This window comes from Crotalus tigris, unplaced genomic scaffold (genome assembly GCF_016545835.1).
Source record: "Crotalus tigris isolate CLP2741 ecotype Arizona unplaced genomic scaffold, ASM1654583v1 scf7180000017551.9496454, whole genome shotgun sequence".
Taxonomy (NCBI): Eukaryota; Metazoa; Chordata; class Lepidosauria; order Squamata; family Viperidae; genus Crotalus; species Crotalus tigris.
Window position 1 is genome coordinate 5,716,220 of NW_024096469.1, and position 21,937 is coordinate 5,738,156.

General features: G+C 39.0%; 1 protein-coding gene across 4 annotated transcripts in view; it reads right to left on the reverse strand.

Annotated features, from left to right (window-relative positions):
* Positions 1 to 21,937, reverse strand: part of CYTH1 (cytohesin 1) — a 76,672-nt gene that overhangs the window by 26,153 nt on the left and 28,582 nt on the right. For 2 of the 4 annotated variants that reach the window (XM_039345229.1, XM_039345246.1), the window contains exon 2: positions 803 to 885. In XM_039345229.1, coding sequence (XP_039201163.1) covers positions 803 to 885 — 83 coding nt within the window. Of the gene's footprint in view, positions 1 to 802; positions 886 to 6,325; positions 6,368 to 18,596; positions 18,754 to 21,937 lie in introns of those variants that run through there. The other 2 variants (XM_039345239.1, XM_039345253.1) reach the window with 2 other exon arrangements.

The window sequence follows — 21,937 nt, forward strand, 5'->3', positions numbered from 1 at the left end:
CTGAAAGACAGGGGGACAGGAGAGAAGGGAGATAAAACATCTCCTCACTTCTTTGACAGATCTCACAGGCCAGAATGGAGACTGAAGTTGGGGGGGGGGGGAAATAACTTGGGAGCTTTACTGTGCAATTGGATCTTTTTGCCATTTTGCACCTCCCTCTCCTTAGTGTTCAGAGTCATGGCTGCCCACTCATCTGCAATATTACAGCTCAAGACCCTCACTGTACAAACTCTCAGGACCACCTACCCAGAGGAAATCAGGGAAATTCAAATCACCAATTTTTAATTTTTAAAAAAGAAAACTCACCCACAGAAAAAATCACTGGCTCCAATTTACAATGTCTGAGAGTTGGGCTATAATTACTAAGGGGCAAGGTAAACAAAGAGGCATGGGAAGGGAAACTTGCACATCTGTAAATTTAGTTTATCTTTGTACTGAGTAACAACCCAGCAAACAATTAAGTCCCAAAAGGAATAGGGATGAGCAGCCGGAACAAAAGTGCCAGGGATTCAGAGTGAGAGAGCTGTATCCCAAAACAGAGATTAACTCATCTTAGAAGAAGAATGTGAACATGTAAAAAAAGTGTTACCTTGTCAGAAATACAGCACGCCAAAATCTATTAATCTGACAACTGCTTCATCTCTTCTGCAGAAAGTTGTTTATGTGGAGCCAAACCATTCCCACCCTCCATATTTTAACTGTCAGCAACTCATTTCAGACAGGTGCTCCTGAGACATGACCTTTAACCTGAGTTATGGCTTGCTGCATTGCACTTCTATTCCCCTGTCCTTTCTTCACACACCTGAATGTCTGCCAGCAGCTCCTGTTTCCGCCGACGGATGTTCTCCAATTCTTGACACTCTTCAGGGGTCAGGTCGGTTGGTACTGCAAGAAGAAACAAAGACTTATGCTCTAGGTTTGCGGTTGGTCCGGATAGTCTTATAGATTCCCTCAGAACTGTAAAACTTGAGGAAAGACTTCTATGAATTCAGTGGTTCCTTGCGTGTCAAAGAAGTATAGAAAAGAAAGGACTGAAAATAACAAAGACTATCAAGAATGCCTAAGCAAAGGGTGGAGATTGCTCAATATTCTTCTCTTACTAGACCAAGGGCAGGGGTGTTGTATGTGTGTTATGTATACATGATCATAGAAATGTTCTTCCACGGTCAAGGATTCTACATTCTGGATTACACCTTGGCACCCCCAAAACTTCTCATTTGAAAGCATACCCTTAACATTCACTCAGGTTCAGTGAGAGAGCACAAATATTACAGTTTATAAAAAATCTCTATTAGAGGAGAACAAACTAATATCACAGGAAGGTTGATAGACTCCCAAAGCCGTGGATCCCAGAGAGGCCATCCAAAGCCTACCATGAAAAGGAAAAAGATTCCTAAACACTGTGCATGTAGTTCCCTTACACCAATATTTAATTAATGTAATTTAAAGTAAAAAGAATGTACATTCAATTTTTATTCTGGCCCATTCCTTTGTTGAGTGGGACCCTCTGCCCCTTGAAAGCCTAAGGTAGATCTCTGTCCATAAAGGCTGTCAATTCTTGATCAATGTAATGACCCAATTTGTTCTTTGAGAAATGACAAGTCCCTGCCATTATAGGTGCACAGCTTTCTATCACCAGATTATGCTATAAAACTTTGAGGTACATAACATATGCCCTCTTGCACACCTTCTAGTCATTTTACTTATCTTTCAGTCTTGAGTTTACAAGTTTCCCAGTGACCCCACTAAGTGCAAAAATGCTGGACTAGAGAGATTCTTTAATCTGATCAAAAATAATACTTTCACAAAATGAGAAGTGGATCCTGGACTTATAATACAAAATGCCAAAAAGATTTATTGTAAATCTGATTTCTTTCTGCTCAATATGCTTCCTTATCATATTACCTTCTGGGCATAACAATAACAATAAAATAAAGATTCTTAAGACTTAGCATTACAGCGTATATTTGCCTTTGGAAGAAATGTTTTAAAGTTTCTTTGGGGGATGGGGAACAATTTTAATGGTGATTTGACATGCAAGGAAAATGTTATTTAATTTAGCCAGCAAGCAGAATCAAGCGCTCTTAGGCCATGATTTTTCTTCTTCTTGCAAACGTAAAATGGCAATATCAGATTTTGCAGATTAGGTTAGAGAAGCCTATATTAGATCACAAATTCTAAGTTCACACCTTGAATACAGCACAAATGCCACAAATTTGAAATACCTGGGACAAGAATTAGAAGGCATTACTGTATTTTTTTAAGAAGGGGGGAAAAAAACCATATAAAACCATGTGACATTCACTGAAACTGTGAAAGTCTCAAGATACATTCAATACTCTTAGGAGAATAACCTGCTCAAGATTCCAAATGAGAATGCATTTTTTCTATAATGTTGTACAGAATGGATAATATCACCATTTCACAAAGCGTAGAATTTCACTGCATGTAATTTGTGCCTTTAAGATAAGGCAGTGGCAGAAGAGTTGCCGCTCCCTGAGACATATGTTATTCTTTTTCTATAAACTGCATGATCCTTTCTCAGCTCTAACTTTTACAAAGCATGTCAGTCTAACATTAGCTTCTGCATCAATCTCTCCTTTCACAAATCTAGATTCACACCAGCAGGTTTAGAATGCTAATCCCAGGAAGGATGGCTGATGGATCTGTTTAATACAAATCGGGTTGTTGGTAACGGGTTGGTATTGCAAATGGCCCAAGTCTGCTCCAGATACAAATCATAGATCACATACAATTCTATTCTTCAGAAGACTCCTCGAACAGCTTCAACTTTTCAGAGTGAATTAGGATGTACAGATCTGCATCAGGTGGTGGTGAACTGCAATCATATGCACACAGCTGTGTCCTATCTTCAGAAGTAGCTTGATGAATCCCACTGCAATCTTTTAACAGTTAATCTGGTTGACCCTAGAAGCAGTACTAGAGTTATGCACAATGGCTCTATGTAGAAATGCTTTGCATCTACTGGCTTTATGCCTACTGCAAGGACATGTAAAAGGGATAATTTATCTTTCTTATATTCATGAGTCCAGCAAATGGAGGAGGCATGGTGCCCCAGGATTCCTAGCACAAATCAGAACCTGAGCATCCTATCTATCAAAGATACCCCATGGAAGAGGCAGCACGTGGTAGCTGAAAGAGCCAGTTCATTCCAGAATTCTGACCTACATCTGCACAGTGGCATACACAGACTTTCACATATGCAGCCAGCATCATAAGACAGCCTGCAAATGTCACTAGAGGAGTTCAACCACATTCTCATCATTACAGATGCAAGATGCCTTGACTTGATTCAGGATTTTTGCTGATTAAATTAGTTTGAAGTAAGAATCAAGATGGAACTCCTAGATTAATATTAGGATGCCAGATGGGGAAGACCAACAGTGAGTGTAGCCAATCAAAAAATATATTATCACTCTACCTGGCAAAATCCTCGTAGTATTTGGGGGGGGGAGTACAGAGAGCAATGGGGAATGTGTCCTAATGGGAGTACAGATTTCCAATTAGAAGTGGGAAGTCAAATTTCTCTAGTCAAAGCCAATTCAGAGAGCGGAGTTCCTGACACAACAAGGCTTCATTGTGTGACTGCTGGAACAGAGAAGCCAAACAAGGAAAGCGCCTCTTCTTTGCTTTGTAGTTGGACACGAGGACAGCAGCCTAAAGCCAAGCTTCCTGCAGCCACAGAATACAAAGGAGGATGGTCTTAAAGAGGCAGCATCTTCTCTTTCCATCATAAGGGTTAGAGCAGTGTTTCTCAACCTTGACAATTTTAAGGCATGTGGACTTCAATTCCCAGAATTCCACAGCCAGCATTGCTGGCTGTGGAATTCTGGGAGTTGAAGTCCACATGCCTTAAAATTGTCAAGGTTGAGAAACACTGGGTTAGAGGTATAGAGCCTTGGTGTTTAGCTTAAATAATTCATGTAGTTTAGATACTATTATCAGACTGACAACATTTTGAAAATCGACTGAGAGCTTTATAATATTAAATGAGAAATTATGTGAAGTCCCCTCTTCCCTATAACTTTGATCTCATTCCTAGGCATTACATCAATCTTTTTACACTTGTTTATAAACCCTCAGAAGAAAGGCAAAGTGTCCCCAAGAATGTGTGGGGGGAAAGTTGTAAAAAAAAAAAAGAGACATTTCTTTTATCTGAGGAGGGTGAAAACAGATTCTACATCTTGCTTCATCTTGTCCTTCTAGGATATCAATGTTTTCCACTGCCAAGCCGTGCTGCTAAAGAGAGGTGATCATCAAGTCAACAGGGGAAAGTTCAGGATCTGCTCTGAACTTAATAACTGGTTTGCATCACATATAGAAGAAAACACACAAACATCATGAATGTGCCCTATAAAACTAAAGCCAGATGTTTCCATGGTCCTTATTAAAGAGCACAACAGTATAGAAAAGGATAATTGTGCACACATTTGGTTTTAAGCATTATAAATGCAGCCGGCTCCTCCCAGTCAAATGGGCAATCCTAGGCCAACAACCTTACAGCCCCAATGTCTCAAAACAGGTTCCTTAAAAAGACAAGGTAGAATTTTAAGGAGATGCTATAATCTTGGAGGAGACCTTAGAATTTATCTTGTCCAGTCTGCTACCCAATGCAACAATCCTCTACTAGATGATTCATGAGAGATTACCATCTAGCCTCTGATTAACCGCCGCCAGCAAACAGGGGATCCACTGTGTCAGGTGACAATCAATACAGCACCATTGTTGAACGGTTCTTAATTTTTCCTGATTCTAACCAAAATCTATAGTATTTCTTATAATTCTCATCTCCAAATATTTTTGGAGTGAGAGACCAAACCTAAGCAAATTTGAAATCTCTGATTTCCCTATTCTTTTTTACACTGATATCTAAACTGCAATGTATATACATAAACTTTCCAATCAGTTGAAGTTCAGTGAGTGGATTATAGTATTTCTCAAGAAGTAATATTGGTTTTTCTAAAATTTTTCAGCAGCACAAACTCCCATAATCTCATTTTCTCTTTTTGGCTGCTAATAAATTCATGCATTTCTAAAAGTATCCATTGTTTTCCTTCCAAGCAAGTTGCTTATGTGAGGGTTAGCCTTATCACCCAATATTGCCTTGGACTGTAATAAAGCCATCTTTCTACAGATTAAAGGCATCTTTGCCTAGTTTAAATGAAAGCATCCTATGGGTATTTTTTCCTGCTTTACTTTGTGCCAATATTAAACCAATATTTTTTTACAGAAGTGCAGTCTGGGTCTGCAAGAATGGAGCAATCAAGTTCCCATAGATGACAGCAGCTATATTGAGTGTCCAGTCTCAATGTTTGTCCTCTACTCTAAGTCACATGGGTGGTTGTGTGAAGCATTGCATTTTACGTTTGAAACGGTTCCAATATAATCTGAAAAGTCAGGGGGGCAGGATGTTATCATTTTGGACTTATGGCAGCAACACTATGCTCAAAACAGAGGGGATAAATTCAAAATGGTCTAAATTTCCAATGTCTTGCCTACCTTTGCTTGGTTCCAACCTTTGATCCAAAAAAAGGAATTTCCTGTGCTCTTGGTGATATGATGTCCCTCACCTCAGAAGTTTAAACTCTTGGCAAGCAGCAAGTAACACTGCCATAAACTATTAACTGTTGCTTCTTTAGAAACCTTACCCAACTTTCTAGCTGTTCTTTGGTAAGACTAGCAGTCACAGCCCTTAACTCAGGTATATACCCCTGTCATTCCAAACCAGTACAATTTATCCAGAGCATATCCTAGACACAAATTATCATTTTTCACTTAGGAACATTATTAACAGTCTAAGCCTCATCTAAGTATGAACACTCTACTTGCATCAGGGAAAATCCAGTTCCTGAATGCACATTTGACAGAACGATGAACTTCTGAGATCAGAAGACAAGAGAGATCCCCATAAATAAGCCTGCAAAATCCTAGAACTATAGGCACCCTTACCCTGCTGGCCTCTACACTAAGTCCTTCAAAGGAGCTATTTCTTCCATCCCAACACTAAAGAAAACAAAGTTAGCATAATATCCTCTATGCCAAAAAAATAAGCTATTGGGAAACTATAGTTACAGACAATAGGCAGATGTGAAAAGCAAAGCTCACCGATGGCAGGACAGAAAGATATGTCACACCAAGCATGCCTATGGCAGAAGCACGTGGGACTCCTATTAATAAGACCCAGACCCAGCACACTAAATGCAGTTGTGACAGATGGACCAGCACACAGAAAGGGTGCCAAGCAATAGCAGTTTTTCCTAAAGCAGAGACAATTTCCCATTTACACACCCATGCACACGCTTACCCCAAATCAGCTGCCTTGCTTTTTCTGCCTGCTATGGATGCAAGCCCTGTGACACAGCATCAGTGCACTGGTGGTCCATGTGCTGGGGAGCTCAGCCTTGTCAAGGCAAAGGGGCTGTGCCTCATTGGGCCCTCATTCTACTTCACTGTGCTTCCTGGTCAGCCTTCCAGAGAGTCTTCCAGAGAGACTGATGGCTTTGGGACCACCCACCTGCTGCTGCACAGAGCCCAGGCATTAACTCCTGCCTGCCTGAACCACAGCTAGGACTGTACAAAATGTAGTGGAGCTCTTGGTAAGACAACCTGGCTCTTTCAGAAGCAGCAGCTCAGCCCATTCTCAGTCTTAAAACAGGAATACAAGCCACTTCTACCAAAACGGCTTCTCTTCCCTGCAGCTTGCTAGTTCAATACCAGTAAAATCTTTCCAGAAAGCTGAACTACCTTATTTAGTTTAATGGTACCCTATTCAGTAAACACAACAGCATCTTGTTAAATCTGTTTAAGGCAAACACTGCAGAATTCTGTTTTTACCCAAATGGATTGGCAACATTTCCACACTGCTATAAAGCCACACATGAATTTTTGTTCTTGTTAAGCAAACCCAGAGTTGTGACTGTTGTTCTTTTTATTCAAAACTCACATCCGTTTGGCAAATGTGGATTTCCCCTCTATTTTCTGAATGCTCGGGGAGATGCCCGAGCTAACTGAACTACCCTTTTCCCCGTTTCAGGCTATATACCCTCATCCAACATAAAGACTTTCTTCCTCTGTATGCTGTCTCTTCTGCAACAGATTTTTAAAAAGGTTTTGGAAAGCTTCCTCTTTTCCTTTCTTGGCTTTTAATTGGCTTAAAAGGAGTCACACTGAAGTGATCATTATTTGTTATTGGTATTTGCTATATATGCTGGTTGTTAAAAAAAAGAGAAGTATTTGTGTGCCATCGTCCCTTGTAGCAATGAAAAGCATTTATCCACAATAGGATTGTCCTACATGCTCAATGATACTACGTGTTCCATGAATCAATTTACTTCTTAGGAAAACTTCATGGACAAGAGCCAAAAGGAATATTTGTGGCATGTTGGACTGGGGACAAATATAGGAAATAAAAGGGAAGATCCTTATGTTTGGTAAATGTAGGTTAACACAAAGCAGCACTCCAGTTTAATAGTTTCTAAATGCTTTTTGAATAGCACAATTTTAATTTTATTAAATTAGATTTCATTTGATTTTAATTTATCTTTACATTTAAGTCCTATGTGTTTATACCATTGTTCTGTTAATGAGCTATTAAAATGCAATATTGTATAACTCTTCTGTGTCTGGCTATTCTAGTCCTTCTATCAATATACTTATTGGCTCCTTTACATAAAGAAAGTAAAAGTCTGAAATCCTGTTTAGTGCGGAAAAAGATGTTATGAAATTGCTTTGTTAGGAAGTAGATTCCACTAGAGATGAAATTTTGTACTCACTCAGAAAATAGTTTAGACCTCATCAAAATTAATTTAAAAACAGGGACTTGATAATGTTGTAATGTCGATAAATCAGGTGTAAAGAACTTCACACTCCAAAAAGATTCTTATTCTAGGCTGCAGGTTTTTTATGTGATTATTTGTTCATGTTTTTAGCTTCAATATTCTTAAATTTTATGAATTAAAAATCCTAGAGAAACTTGTATCTTCCTCACATGATTTTTATTATGGGAAAATTTCATTGGAAATAAGCATCCAAGTCATATTTTTATTTTGGTTTCTATTTCCTTACCAATTTTGAGATATACTCTATACCAGCCTCTCTAAATAAGCTTTGTAATTTACATCTGAGCTTTATATTTCTTATTCTTTGGCCTCATTTGATATCCAGATCTAAAGGTCCATAATATTCAAATTCACTCTAAAAGGATAAACCTACATATGATTATAGGTTGAAACTTCCTGACAGAAACTTCCTGACAGTGAGGACAATCAACCAGTGGAACAGTTTGCCTCCAGAAATCGTGGGCGCTCCATCACTGGAGATTTTTAAGAACAGACTAGACCAGTGGTTCTCAACTTGTGGGTCGGGACCCCATTTGGGGTCAAATGACCATTTCACAGGGGTCGCCAAACCATGCTGTCCGCCATTTTTTTCCCTAGCTATCCTACTCCCTCTTATTGGTGGCCACACCCACTTGGGGGTCACCACAACATGGGGAACTGTATTATGGGGTCACGGCATTAGAAAGGTTGAGAATCACTGGACTAGACAATCACCTGTCTGAGATGGTATAGGTTCTCCTGCTTGAGCAGGGGGCTGGACTAGAAGACCTCCAAGGTCCCTTCCAGCTCTATTCTATTCTGGATTACTCAAAGTAACATCCATTGATTTTATAGAGGGTTACTGTCAGCTACAGAGGGTGGAAACCTAAAAACATCTCAGTGAAGTTATTAAAAATGATCTCTCCTCCTATGTGCATTAAGCAATCTTCACATGCTGGACATTCAGGAACTGCTGTCTTCCATCTTGTATGTCATCAGATATGTTTACATACAGATGGCCTGTTCTTGCTTTAGATCTCACTGATTTTTTTCTAAACCTCATTGCAGACTCAGATTCAATACTTTCATACATTTTTAGTCTTTTACCGTACACACAGCAAATACAGCTTAATCTGGAGGTTTTAAATAAAAGACCTACTACCATCATCTCTTCATAATTTGTGTTTTACAGTATGTCTAATAAATCAGGAAACCCCTTGCTTCATTTGCTCACAGTGAAAGATGACAACAAATGCTTAGATGGCATTCACTCCTAAAATCAATGCTTCCTTAATACATCTTGGCTAATAGATCCCAGCTGCATCTTCAAAAACCAGATTCCTTGTCAGGATTAATTTCGTAATGGTAGCTACCCACAAGGCAGAAGACAGGCCTAGTTACTGCAAGCCAACAACAGGAACCAACTATCCATTTGAATGATCAGTGAACTTGGGGACATCCGGCTTTTTGGCTGCCAGACAGAGCCCCCCCCCCCCACAACATGATAAATCTGTTGAAAAACAATTCATCAGAAGAGTTCCAGTGTGGAGAAGTTGATTTAAACACACTCCATATGATGACCTTCTACTGAAACACACCTGTTCCTGCCTGCAAGTTATAAGCCTCAAGATTCATCTGTGTCCACCTCCTGAACTCAAATAATTCAGAAGGAGCAGCCATCACAGCAAACTTAGAGAGGGCATCCTTAAGCAAAACATTTCTTATAGCCTTCAAAGATCATCTGGAATCTCTTCCTCTTTGCTAAGAGTTTCCTATAGCAGTTAATGTCTAAGATTGGACTCATCTCAGGTTCATTTCTGATTTGTTACTTGCCCATCAGGTGGCAGCTATCATTTCTTCCTGGCATGTATTGCTCCTTTGTGAATCCTTATATGATTCGCCCGGGGTACCATAATTCTGCATTGTACTGCTTTTCAGGATATGAAAAATTTTAGACATTGCCATATAGGGAAGCACTTAGAAGAAACATTCTACCCTGTAAGAAAGTGCCACATGGGGAGGTTAAGAGAACAAAAATATGAAGAGGGAAAACTGCCTTTCGTATATATTAACAGGTTGGAAAGAAAAGATTACTCAGAGGATTTGTTGAAGGTTTTGTTGCTGCCAGCATATTCAATGGGTCTTAAATGATTAGACCTAAGGAGGAGAATTTCAGAAGGGAAAGGGAAAGGCAAAATAAGAGAAGAGTACACCTACAATCAAGGCTACTTAGCCATTATGTTCAGATGGTGGCATATGAGATGTAGCTATTACTTTCCTTCAAAATATTTCCTCTGCTTGAGACTTTGAGGGGCAGTTTGGTTAGTAGTTAAAGCACCAAGCTAGAAATTGGGAGTCTGAGTTCTAGTCTTGCCTTAAGCACAAATCCAACTGGGTGACCTTCAGCCAATCACTCTCTTCAGCCCTAGGAAGAAGGCAATGGCAAATCATTTCTGAAAAACCTTACCAAGAAAACTGCAGGGACTTGTCCAGGCAGTCACCAGGAGACAACACTGACTCAAAGGCATAAATAAATAAAATAAAATACATTTTGAAAGTTTAGATTCAAGCAGTTGATTTGCATGCTTGATCACTCAAAAAAATATAACCAAATCTTAACCATAATTAGCTTTTTCCTATTTGTGTCTGCCTCCCTTTCCACTGTTTTCTCTAAATCAAATTATAGATTGTGCATTTCACCCAGATTCTTTTCTTGTATTCTGTAAAGCAGCATGTATGTTCATAGCATTCTTACCAACAGTTAGTAATATACTGTGCATATGCACTATCACCTCTCCTGACCAACATGCTTAGGCATAAACAAGATGAGAGGAGGTGTTACCACACAAATGAGAGGGAAGAACAGTTCTACAAGACGTCTACATATTAAGTTTTGAAAACCCAGGCAGTAGCAATGATTGAAGTTTAGAAAGCAATGGGAAAGATAAATTCCAGATTTACTCAGCTTCCTGTGTACGTGCATGAGGCATATAAGTGCAGTAGGCAACCTAATTATGAAATCATTTGGTGCTTGAAGCAGCAGCAGGCTTTTGACCACATTTTTTCTCTCTCCTTCTCTTTACCTGGGTTCCCTCAAAAAAATGAACTGGTTTGACACGATTTCACAATATTTACGGTAAATATTCTCATATCACACCTGCAGATAAAGGCAGAGTGACAGGACAAAAAATGTTTTTGTACATTACCTCACCTACAACCAATATCCATTGCAAGAACTAAGGCTTGTAACTTCCTTAGATCTGAGTTATCTTCTTTGCAAAAATCTGAGATGATGTAAGAACTGCAGGCTACAAGCAATGGAGACAAGCTCTCCCAAGGGACACACTTGCTATGTTAATGGTTCAACTTCAAAGCACATCCTAGGTGGAGATTCTACATCCAGATATTATGTTATCAAACTGATTAATTACAGTGGGATTCACATATTTACAATGTTTCAGGAGCAGAGCACAGAACACAATGTTTTTCTAGAGAGTGGGACAATCTTTAGCTTCTGCCAGTACATTCGTTCACAAGCCAATTATTTATTCATTAACAATTCTCACACAATTGTCCTGATGCAACTGGCATCAGAAAGAGGAAAGAAGAGGAAGGATAATTTATTAGAGAGTGGAGGAGGGTGTTATGTACACTAAACACCATGATACATATCAAAATCTAGCACATCGTAAGAAAACAAATGCTTCATTTTCCTCTTGGCTTTCAGTGTTGATAAATGGCTGACAGATTCCACCCAAAGAAACCACATCACTGGAAAGGGAAATTTAGGTTCCTCTCCCTGTTGTTTCAGTTATCATTCAAATCCCAGACCATCACAAGACCTCAGCTATTCATTTATCTGTTACTGATAGAGATAAAATGAGAGCATTGAAGACAAAGAAAGAGGAGCAGGTCCTGCAACAGAATATTCCAGAATACTAAGGAGTTAATGCTGCACTTGGAGGCAAGAATACTGTCCTCTATGTTATATGGAGTGCTCAGATGGATTCATTGCAATGCATATAGTCATCCCACCCCAAATTCTCCCAAAAATCACATTGCCACAAGCCTATGGCTCATTTCCCTGTTGGGCCAGGGAAAATATGGATTGTAGAAGCAACTATTCTTGGGAGTGGAAGTGGAGCAGGGATGGAACTACAGGTAGTCCTCAACTTATGGCTACAATTGGGACTCAAATTTCAGCTATAAATCAGTGTGGTTATAAGTCAAATCACTACACGACCAGACCTGATTTTACAACCATTTTTTCTCATAGTCGTTAAGCAAATCCAGCTTTCCCATTGGACACTTTTTGCCCCTTTTTTTACAGGAAGCCGGCAAAACAGGTTGCAAATCACAATCACATAAACTACAGGATGTTGCAACCAGTCATAAATGTGAGCCGGTTGTCAAGCATCCAAATTGTGATTACCTGACTACAAGGGTGGTGGATAGTTGTAAGTGCAAGCACAGATCATAAAGCACTTTTTTCAATGAATGGTCATACGTTGAGGACTATCTGTATTAAAGTAGAAGGGAAACATCTTTCCTTATATGGGCGTTTGCCCCCAGCACCTATAACACTTACAGGAGCCGTAAGGAGTAGAAAGTAGACAGGTAATTCTCAATTTATGACCACAAATTGAGCCTAAAATTTCCATTGCTAAGCAAGACTATTATTAAATAAATTTAGCCCCATTTTATGACTTGCCTGCCACGGTTGTTAAGAGAATCACTGCACTTGTTAAGTTAGTGACACAGTTGTTAAGTGAATCTGGCTTCCCCATTGACTTTGCTTGTCAGAAGGTCGCAAAAGGGGATCACATGATCCCAGGGACACTGCGACTATCATAAATATGAATCTGTTGACTTCCGGTTCCGGTTCGCGGCATTCCTAGTCGCACGGGGAAACTTGTATCCTCATCAGCTAGCTTTCCCTCCGCCGGTTGACCTTATACGGGTCGAAAGTCGCCCTGGAGGGTGCGACTTCCGTCGAGGAGGCTTCAGCTCGGCTGAGGAGGAGGGTGGCTCCTCCAGCTGTCCGGGCGATCTCTGAGGGCCGACGGAGAAGAAGATCGGCCAGTAAAATGGCCGATCACCCTGCTGCTTCAAACCGCAAGTCAAAGAACATCTAAGCTGTAAGAACCCCCGTGGGGAATCCAGGTGAGACTTTTTCTTGTAACTTTCTCTATTTTACTTTGCTTTTGGAACCTGTAAGAGCCTTGTTAGAATTATTTCCCTGGCTTGAGAAGGCAGCTTTTACGTGTTTGGGAAAGAAGGGTGTTTTTTTTAAAGACTATATTTTAGTTTCATACTTTTTGGGATACAGAAAATGCTCTCCTTTTTTTAAGAATTGTACTAACATCTGGTGTTGGAAGATTATTTCTTCTTTCACATTATACTTTTAAAAACTGGAAAAGACTTTTTCTTAACCTACTGAGGACATCTAGTGGCAAAAAGTTAACATTGTAATTTCTGGTTATTGTTTGGAAAGTTTTGATCTTCAAATTATTTTTGAAAAAAGATAAGCTGTGCAGCTGTTGGGAACTGTGTGGGTGGACACTGACTAATCTTTATCAAATACAGTCCCCACAAAAAAGAAAAAGAAAAAAGAGATTTTTTTCTATTTAATATTAAAATGGAAGAATCGCATTCACAGCTAAACTATAATCTTATACTGGAAAAGATATATGAGGCCACTGCAGAAATTTGTGCCATATTGAAAGAACCTATTACAGAACTAAAATCCAGAAATCTCACGTCAAACATTCAAACGGATGCTCAGACTACATCTGACTATTTGACAAATCAAAATACACCAGAAGAGGAATTAATAGAGATAAAAGAGGAACTCATCATACCTTACAAATCTCTCATTTGTAACTTTGAGGAACAGAAGAAGCAAAGACTGAGATTTGAAACTACGAAGCAAAGATATTTTAAGGAGGAGAGAAACAGACACCTGACACAGAGGATAGGACTCTTATTCTTTCAAAGCTTACTGCAAGCAACAAAAATAGATCTACTGGCTGAAAGGGAAGCGTCTTTATGGAAACCTACCTGGCATAGGAAAAAAGCCAGAATTAGATTGAAAAGAGAAATTTAAAATGGTGTAATGGAATAAAAGGCAACGCTGCATTTACGGACTGTTTTAAGGCTGATTTCAAGGCTGATAGATATTTTAAACAGATTAAGAATGTACTGGATCTGTGTATTCATGTAGTGAATAATAGACTCAATTTGATGAAAATCATTACGTATTGGAATTGAAAAAATGATGACTATTTAGATTGGATGGTTTCAATAATCAATGGAGTGTTTTAAATTAGTAAGATGACTTTTTTGTATGACAACAAAGACGTGATAAGGCATGATAAGTAATTGGAGAAAATTTGAATTTGAATTCTGTTTAATGAACTTGAATGAATTAAGGTTTAATATTATTTTGTTATTTTAATGAGATGGATTGATTGTGGGATTTATATGTATAGGGTTGATTAATACTTTATTGCTATTAGGATATTTACTGTGTTGTGGAAGAAGAAACAAATGAGATTGGTGATAAAATGAGGGATGTGAGAGATTAAGAATTAGAATTGATAATTTGTTGTTTTAAAGCTGAACTATGGTAATTGTAAACTGATAAAGTTATAAAACAGGTTGAGCAGTTATAGAAATTTAAAATAGAAATGGAATATTTTAAATATATTATGTTATTCGAGGGAAATAGAGAGGGGATAGCGAAATGTATTGTGCTGAGCTGTTTTTATATTTCTTTACTTTTGAATGTTTGACCACCCAAACACCACGGTGGGTCTTGAGTACTTTTTCTTAAGAAATTAAAAAACTAATAAAATGTGTTTTAAAAATAAATAAATAAATAAATATGAATCTGTTGCCAAGCGTCTGAATTTTGATCATATGACTCTGAGAATGCGGTAATGGTCATAAGTGTGAAAAATGGTCATAAATCATTTTTTTCAATGCTGTTGTAGTCACTCCTTGTAACTAAGAGTTGGCAAAATCAGATATGTCTACTATGAAATGATTCATAGTATTGTCAATGATCACTGCAAGTAAGAGGGTGGTTGTGGTTTTTTTTGCACAGCCGTGGATCCCTATTGACAAGTGAGTCCACTCAGCCAAAGAGAGGCGATTCCCAAGATACAGATGTCAGAGTGAGTGCTAATTAGAAATCCCTTTGTCTCTACCTTGCATTAGAATCTTTCATGCTATTGTTACCTGCCTATATTTGCATAATAAAGTAAGATGAAACAAAATTAATGCTAATGGCAATTCAAGACTAGCAGCCTGTACAATCTTAGATCACACATTGTTCCTAATTATGTCAAGTTCTAGACTAGAGTGTTTGGGCAGAGCACATGCATGGTAGAATATAAATGCAAACAGAAATAGCAACCAAGATGCGCCATGCTGGGTGAACACAAGCAATAAAGAGAGAATCTAAGCTTCGGTAAGAAACACCCAGCACAGTGCATACAGGTAGGAAAAAAAAAAACCTGCATTACTAAGAGATAGCAAGGTGAAAAATGTATATGGCTACTGAGAAATTACTTGGTACAATAAGTCAATGTCCTGGTCATTTCATGTGCAAACTTAGGCTTGCTATAGCTAGCACGATGCAGTGGAGAAGTAGCTCTTTATTTAGACCATAGAAACTCCTCTGCCAATTTGACAGTTCAATTTATGGCAAAGCGATTTTTGTATATGTAAATAAAAAAAGTTTCACTGTTTAAAACTACACAATTTTCCAAAAAAGCCTGGCTGCTTATTTATCTGTAGACTGAATTCTGTAATTCACAACAGTTCACAAAAGATAAATGCTTTTAAAAGCAGAATACTGTTAAAATCAGATAATCAAACCAATTAATTAATTTTAAAAAAATACCATATAACCACAGGCCTCCATCATATTAAAATTCACAAAGAGTTGCAGAAAAGCTGTTTTAATAGTTTTGCAAAAAGATGCCGAGGTCAGTGCTAATGGGTGTGGGGGGAGGTGAGCTGTTCAGAGTGAATTGCTCAGAAGCCATGTTCAGGATGGGAAGGAAACCATAAAGCCAAGGCTGTGGAATACTGATAGCTTTGCAGTAAGAGCGAAGGGGTTAACCCATGGCTACAAACAGTGGCTTCTTTGAGGTTGCCTTGTGTCGGAGCTCACCATTATGTAAGGCTTCAAACTGGGAAGGAACCTCTTTCCAGTTCACTCTCTTAAGCATACTACTCAATTCCTCAAGCAGAATCAGCGATGACCTTGCTGACAGTCTATTAAAGCCAGAAGCAATAGAACAGTAAGCCAAGGCATTGCTCCATCCATCCATCTCAATAATGTTTACACAGAGGGAAAACAAGAGAGAAATTGGCATAAAGTGCTAGATTTAGGGGGAGTTGTAATGGGTCCCAGAGAGTTTCTAACTCCACACAACAGAAAAAAAAATAAAAACTTTTTTCCTGTACCTTCCTGAAAAATTTATAGAATCCAACAATAACACACACGCACAAAGGAAGAAAAAGGGAAAATGTTGGGGAATGTCAAAAGGCAATCTTATGGGTTTCTTTTGGAATGAGGAAATGCTTTTAAGACAAGGTTTTACACCAATGTTTCTCAACCTTGACAATTTTAAGGCATGTGGACTTCAACTCCCAGAATTCCACAGCCAGTGGAAGTTGAAGTCCACATGCCTTAAAATTGTCAAGGTTGAGAAACACTGTTTTACACTCTCAAAATTAGTGGATAATTCTCTAATCACCTGAGCAGAGCTTCTGCTCTAAAACGTAGCTCAGGAATAAATTACAGGGTTCATGTGCATTTTTACTGTTATATACAATGTAATGTTAGAACTTGTCTTTAACATTACAATTACATAGTTTTCCTTAAATACCTGCATTAAACTGTTCCAATAAAGACTGGGGAAAAACCAAGAGTCAATTGTTATAAATGAACTAAAGCTGTGATCTTAATTCAGCTATTGAAAACACATTTATAGGCTCAGCATGTGCAGTAAAACACTTTGCTTCTTAATTTTACAATGCATAGAACCCCATCAAGTCACCATTTTGAGGCCCTTGAAAAAAAAGAGATCCAACAAACCTAAAATCATCCCATTCCCAATTATAAGAACCAGCAGCATCTTTTCTCTCAGCCTTATGGGAATTTTCCTCAGACCTTGCTGGAACTGAGCTTCTACAGGTCAAAGAACGTCTTCTGCTAAATCCCAGTTCACTCCAATGAACATGAATAGTTAGGTGTTGCAGAAAAAAATCATGCTATTCAACAAAATCAGGGGTCTTCAAAGTCGGCCCTTTTATGACTCATAGACTTCAACTCCCAGAATTCCTCAGCCAGGCATGCTGGCTGAGGAATTCTGGGAGTTGAAGTCCATGAGTCATAAAAGGGCCAACTTTGAAAAACCCTGAACAAAATGGTCTGCTAATAACTTGATCAGCATCTTTGTAGTTCAATGAAAGCTAAGTTGTTTTACAATCTGAATCATTCGATATATCTGTTCCTCTAAACTGCTGGCATATATGCGCAGTAGTGTTGGTTGCAAAGGACTAATTCAACTAACCCTCAGGAAATTGTTTAGTAACTTACAAGTTAGCCAATAAATTAGATGAGCTACACATTTAAAAGGCTGTATTGATAAACAGCCATTATGTTCAAAGGGAGCACAATAAGTGAAAGCTTTTTTTTCCTATCGTGAACATGTATCATATTTTACAGCAGACCTGGGAGTGGAACACATTTACTAAGTGAAGTGTGCAGGGAAGAAAATTTAAAAAGCAACAATCCATTGATTGATACATTGATTGTGATAGCTTTAGGCTTGATGTTTAACACATACACACAAATCCAGAAATGTTTGACCTTTGTAAGTTGCTAGATTTTTTAAATACCTAATTTTCATACTTGATTTGCACTCAGAATTAATAGCCCTTCAAGCACTGTGACAATATCTTAAATGATCGACTGAAAATATATTTGTTGACAAATCAAGTGCCTTCCCTCTCTGCCATCAAAACAATGACTACAGCACTTGCTCATTTACAACCTGTCCCTCAACTACCAGTTCATCTGGATACATTGTGTGCTTAGTGAAAATTACATCATTCAATGTGCATCTAAAGAAAAGAAAAACCTGCCCCAAATTTGGTTTCACCAAATTCACATGCTCTCCCTCCCACAACCTCCTTAGTGCCCAAAGGCCAAGGTGGAACAGGCAGGAGAGCTGTTGTATCCAAGACATGCTGTGGCATGCAACTTCACAGCTGCCAACTGAAAGTCTCCTTTTTGAAGTATAGAAAGTCCTAGCTCTTCCTACAGAAAAAGAAGAAATGGGATGCTTCCATTCTCACAAGAGCCCCCCAAATCTTTAAAGCCCAGCAATGTTCACAAGAACAAGAGTATGCTACTACTATTTTTTTATATAGACCTCCCACCTAATGCTGCCCTATATACTGCCAGGGCTACCTCCAACTTCAGACATAAAACTCATGAGCAGGAACCCAAGGTATATTTCTATTCTACTGGAGCTAAGAATTGGCAGAAGTCTTGACCACAGAAACATACCAGGTCACTTTTGGGGGGAAAAAATGATCCCATAGTCTCCTAAATTGAACAGACAGACCAAAATTTCCTTATTATATTCAGTCAAACTGAAACTAGGACAAGGTCCCTCAAACTTAGTGATTTGGCTCAGCCAAATGAGCTGGGAACACCCCACCATATATGCTCACCACTCTCCATCCTGAGAACCATACTGCCAGCAACAGAGACAGTCTATCGAACACGGCTGGTATTCAATCCAAGGTAGGTGCGGCCCGCAATTCGACTGGGTTGATACCTGCAACTGACTAGCTGCCTGTCTGTTGCTTCCTGGAATGAGTCAAATCTTGTTCCAGCTAGTGGGTGGCTCTTGCTTAGGACGGGAATAGGCGTCATTGCCTTTCTGCCTACAACGGAGATAACCAGTAACGCCCTGTTCCTGTGCTGATCCCTCAAGCTTCAGAGAATCATTAACCCCTCATTCTCTGGTGGTCAGACAGAAACTTTAGCCTGATAGATGGAAGTGTAAGAGATCCCACTAAAGGAGGTTCTCAGGAGCATATACATCCTATATGCAAACAGTTCTTGTTGCAAAAGTCTGAGGTCTCTCAGATTCAATGCTGAGCTTTTTTGGCGTGTAAACAATAAACTAAGAGCCAATGGTGTATAAGAGTTGGAGTGTTGGAATTAGGAATGAAAGAAGCCAAGTTCAATCTATGGTCAGCTTTGAAGCTCAGTGAGTGACCCTGGAACAATCAGTATGTCTGAAGGTTATTTTCAAAACAACCCTGTGAAATTATTAAAATGGTCTACCTTCGGTTAAGGAGAGAGAGAAAGGGTGGGAGGGAGGGAGAGAGATGTTACATTACATTATTCCACTGTGTATGAGGAATTACATGACTTTTACCATCTTAAAGCAGTTGCTTAGTCAGCTATAGAATGGTGTATTTTTCAAAAATGAGTTCATGCCTACCATAGAACATTTGTTAAAACAAATGCAGCTGGATGTTCTAAAGCAGTGATTCTCAACCTTTCTAATGCTGTGACCCCATAATACAGTTCCCCATGTTGTGGTGACCCCCAAGTGGGTGTGGCCACCAATAAGAGGGAGTAGGACAGCTAGGGAAAAGGGAAAAAAATGGCGGACAGCATGGTTTGGTGACCCCCGTGAAATGGTCATTTGACCCCAAATGGGGTCCCGACCCACAGGTTGAGAACCACTGTTCTAAAGGAATTATTGAATTGCTGGAGGTAATTGGCTAAAAATATCAAATCTGAGATGCAAAAGTGTGGATAGCCACTAGAGGGAAGCAGCAGAGAAAGTCTTCTGCATCTGCATCTGTATGCTTAATATCTTTCTGGCTATCTAGATTTCTGCAGTCCAGATCTGGCAACCTTAAGTCTACCTTTCTGCTGATTCATTTACCAGTTATGAAGTAATGGTTTCTCATTACTGAAGACTTTTGCAAACACATCACTCTGGAGAACAGGAAACAGTTAATCCCAGATTTCACTTTATTTCTCTCTATAGGCCACTATAGGCCCTTTCTGAATCTTCCTAGTATTTCACAAACTGAGAAAGAGCAAGACAGACAATGGTAAAGAAAGACTGCTCTCTAATGTGAGAAGTAGAAAAAAGCACCTCAGTCATCCATTCTAATTCAATATTCTTTGTTTTGCCTCTTTACGTCTTTCAACTTAATGCCTTTAGGTATTTGTTTCATCTCAAAATGGAAAGATGGGACTTCTGCAGGATCAAGAAGTCAAGAGAACTCAGCTTACTAGGAAGAAGCTCTTGGAATGACCAAAACCAAAATAATTGGTTTCCTATAACTTTAAAACAAGTACACTTTTTCTTAGCATGATAGGAAACCCTGTCATTTGCTCTTATTATTAATGTTCCAAATAGTTCTGTCTACCTTTGCACCTCTACCTTCTGGCAAACATATTCAGAATACATGAAACATCAAGAAAGGAGTAGCAGCAGTTGATCTGCATCATTGCTACTACCAATAGTGAAAGGAAAAAAGTAAAGACTCATCTCCCTAATCACAAGGAAGATTCAATTCCAGAAGAAGCTGGCACAAGCTGCAGCTAAGGAACAGCCATTTTGTTTTCTTAGTAGCCATACATAGCAGATTTATAACATCTACGTTTGGTTTTGTTCTTAAGGATGACAATCCCAGCTTACATCATTCAAGGCTAAGTCAAAAGTTGAAAAGTTGGGTCTGCACTGCCCTCTGCTGATTGGAGAAAGATATTGGCTTTAACACAGAACACCAGGGGAGGAGGCAGCGGGGGAGGGGGGGAGAGAAATCACACTTTTGGAACAGACTTTTACACTGGTACAATTCATCTTCCTGTCATCACTCCTATCTCAGCTTATTATACACAGACCATAAAAGGAACCACACACATTGATGTGCCTGTAACTATTTGTACAAGGCAGTCACTCTCTTCCTGCCCCCAACAACAGGACTTCTAGGAAGAGATGCTCAACTACTATCAATCTATAATTGCTCCACAACTCTTGCTAATCTAACACTTAATTTTTCTGTATGCATTGCAGCCTAGTAGCTGCATGACAAAAAATGTCCTCAAACAGGAAAATGTGTGTGTTTCAATGCTGTTCCATACTTTCCTCCTCGTATATGTATGAATTGGTTCTGTTAAATTAATGTCTTTTTTCTCTTCTTCAAATGCATTCAAGCCCTTATTAGATGAGGCTGGAGAGTTTGTAGGAAATCCACCTCTCAAAACTATGCAGAAATTTTACCACTGATCAAATTGTGTTAAGAAAATAATTGGCTGATCTTCAGCTATTTAAATGCTGCTCCTAAGAAGAACAAGAAATGCAACAGAAGTTAATAAATAAGCTTTTAATGCAGCCAAGCGTTAAGAACATAACATAAATTTGCCTCTGGTCTTACCATTTCTGAAGCTAAGCTGATGTCTGGGGTAGATAGACAGAAAATACCTCAAATCAGTGTTATCTAAAATGCCCTTAAGTAGGAAATCCATTTGGATGATAAGTCAACTTTGAAAAATGGGACAAGCTGTTTTAATTTAACAAAGAATCCCTTCTGGTTTAAATAATGCCAACCTACGCTAGGGATCCTACTTGCAGTTTTTGCCAGGCAATGCAGAACTTCCTGCCCTCCACTGCTGATGCCACCACATCCTGTTTTCCTGATGGCAAATACCTATTGCTTTAGCATCAGAGTAAGAAACGCTAACAGTAACAAAGAAAGGTCCCAACCTCAAGCCTGCAAGGCTTGCTTCTCAATCTTGAAGCTAAAATGAAGCCTACACTATAAATCTACTCTGTTCATTCATACCTGAAATGGAACCCCAGCCAGGCACTGTCTGGGATTTATTTGGAGTGGAGACCAGGTTTCCATGGACATCTCCTGGCTCCCATTCACCCTCCCCCTTTTTCCAAAGCAGATCCTCTTCTGCTGACTTTTACAGTTGGATCTAACAGCCACCTGGGAAACAGCTGTCCCTAGCATCTGTGAGAGCAGAAAGAATC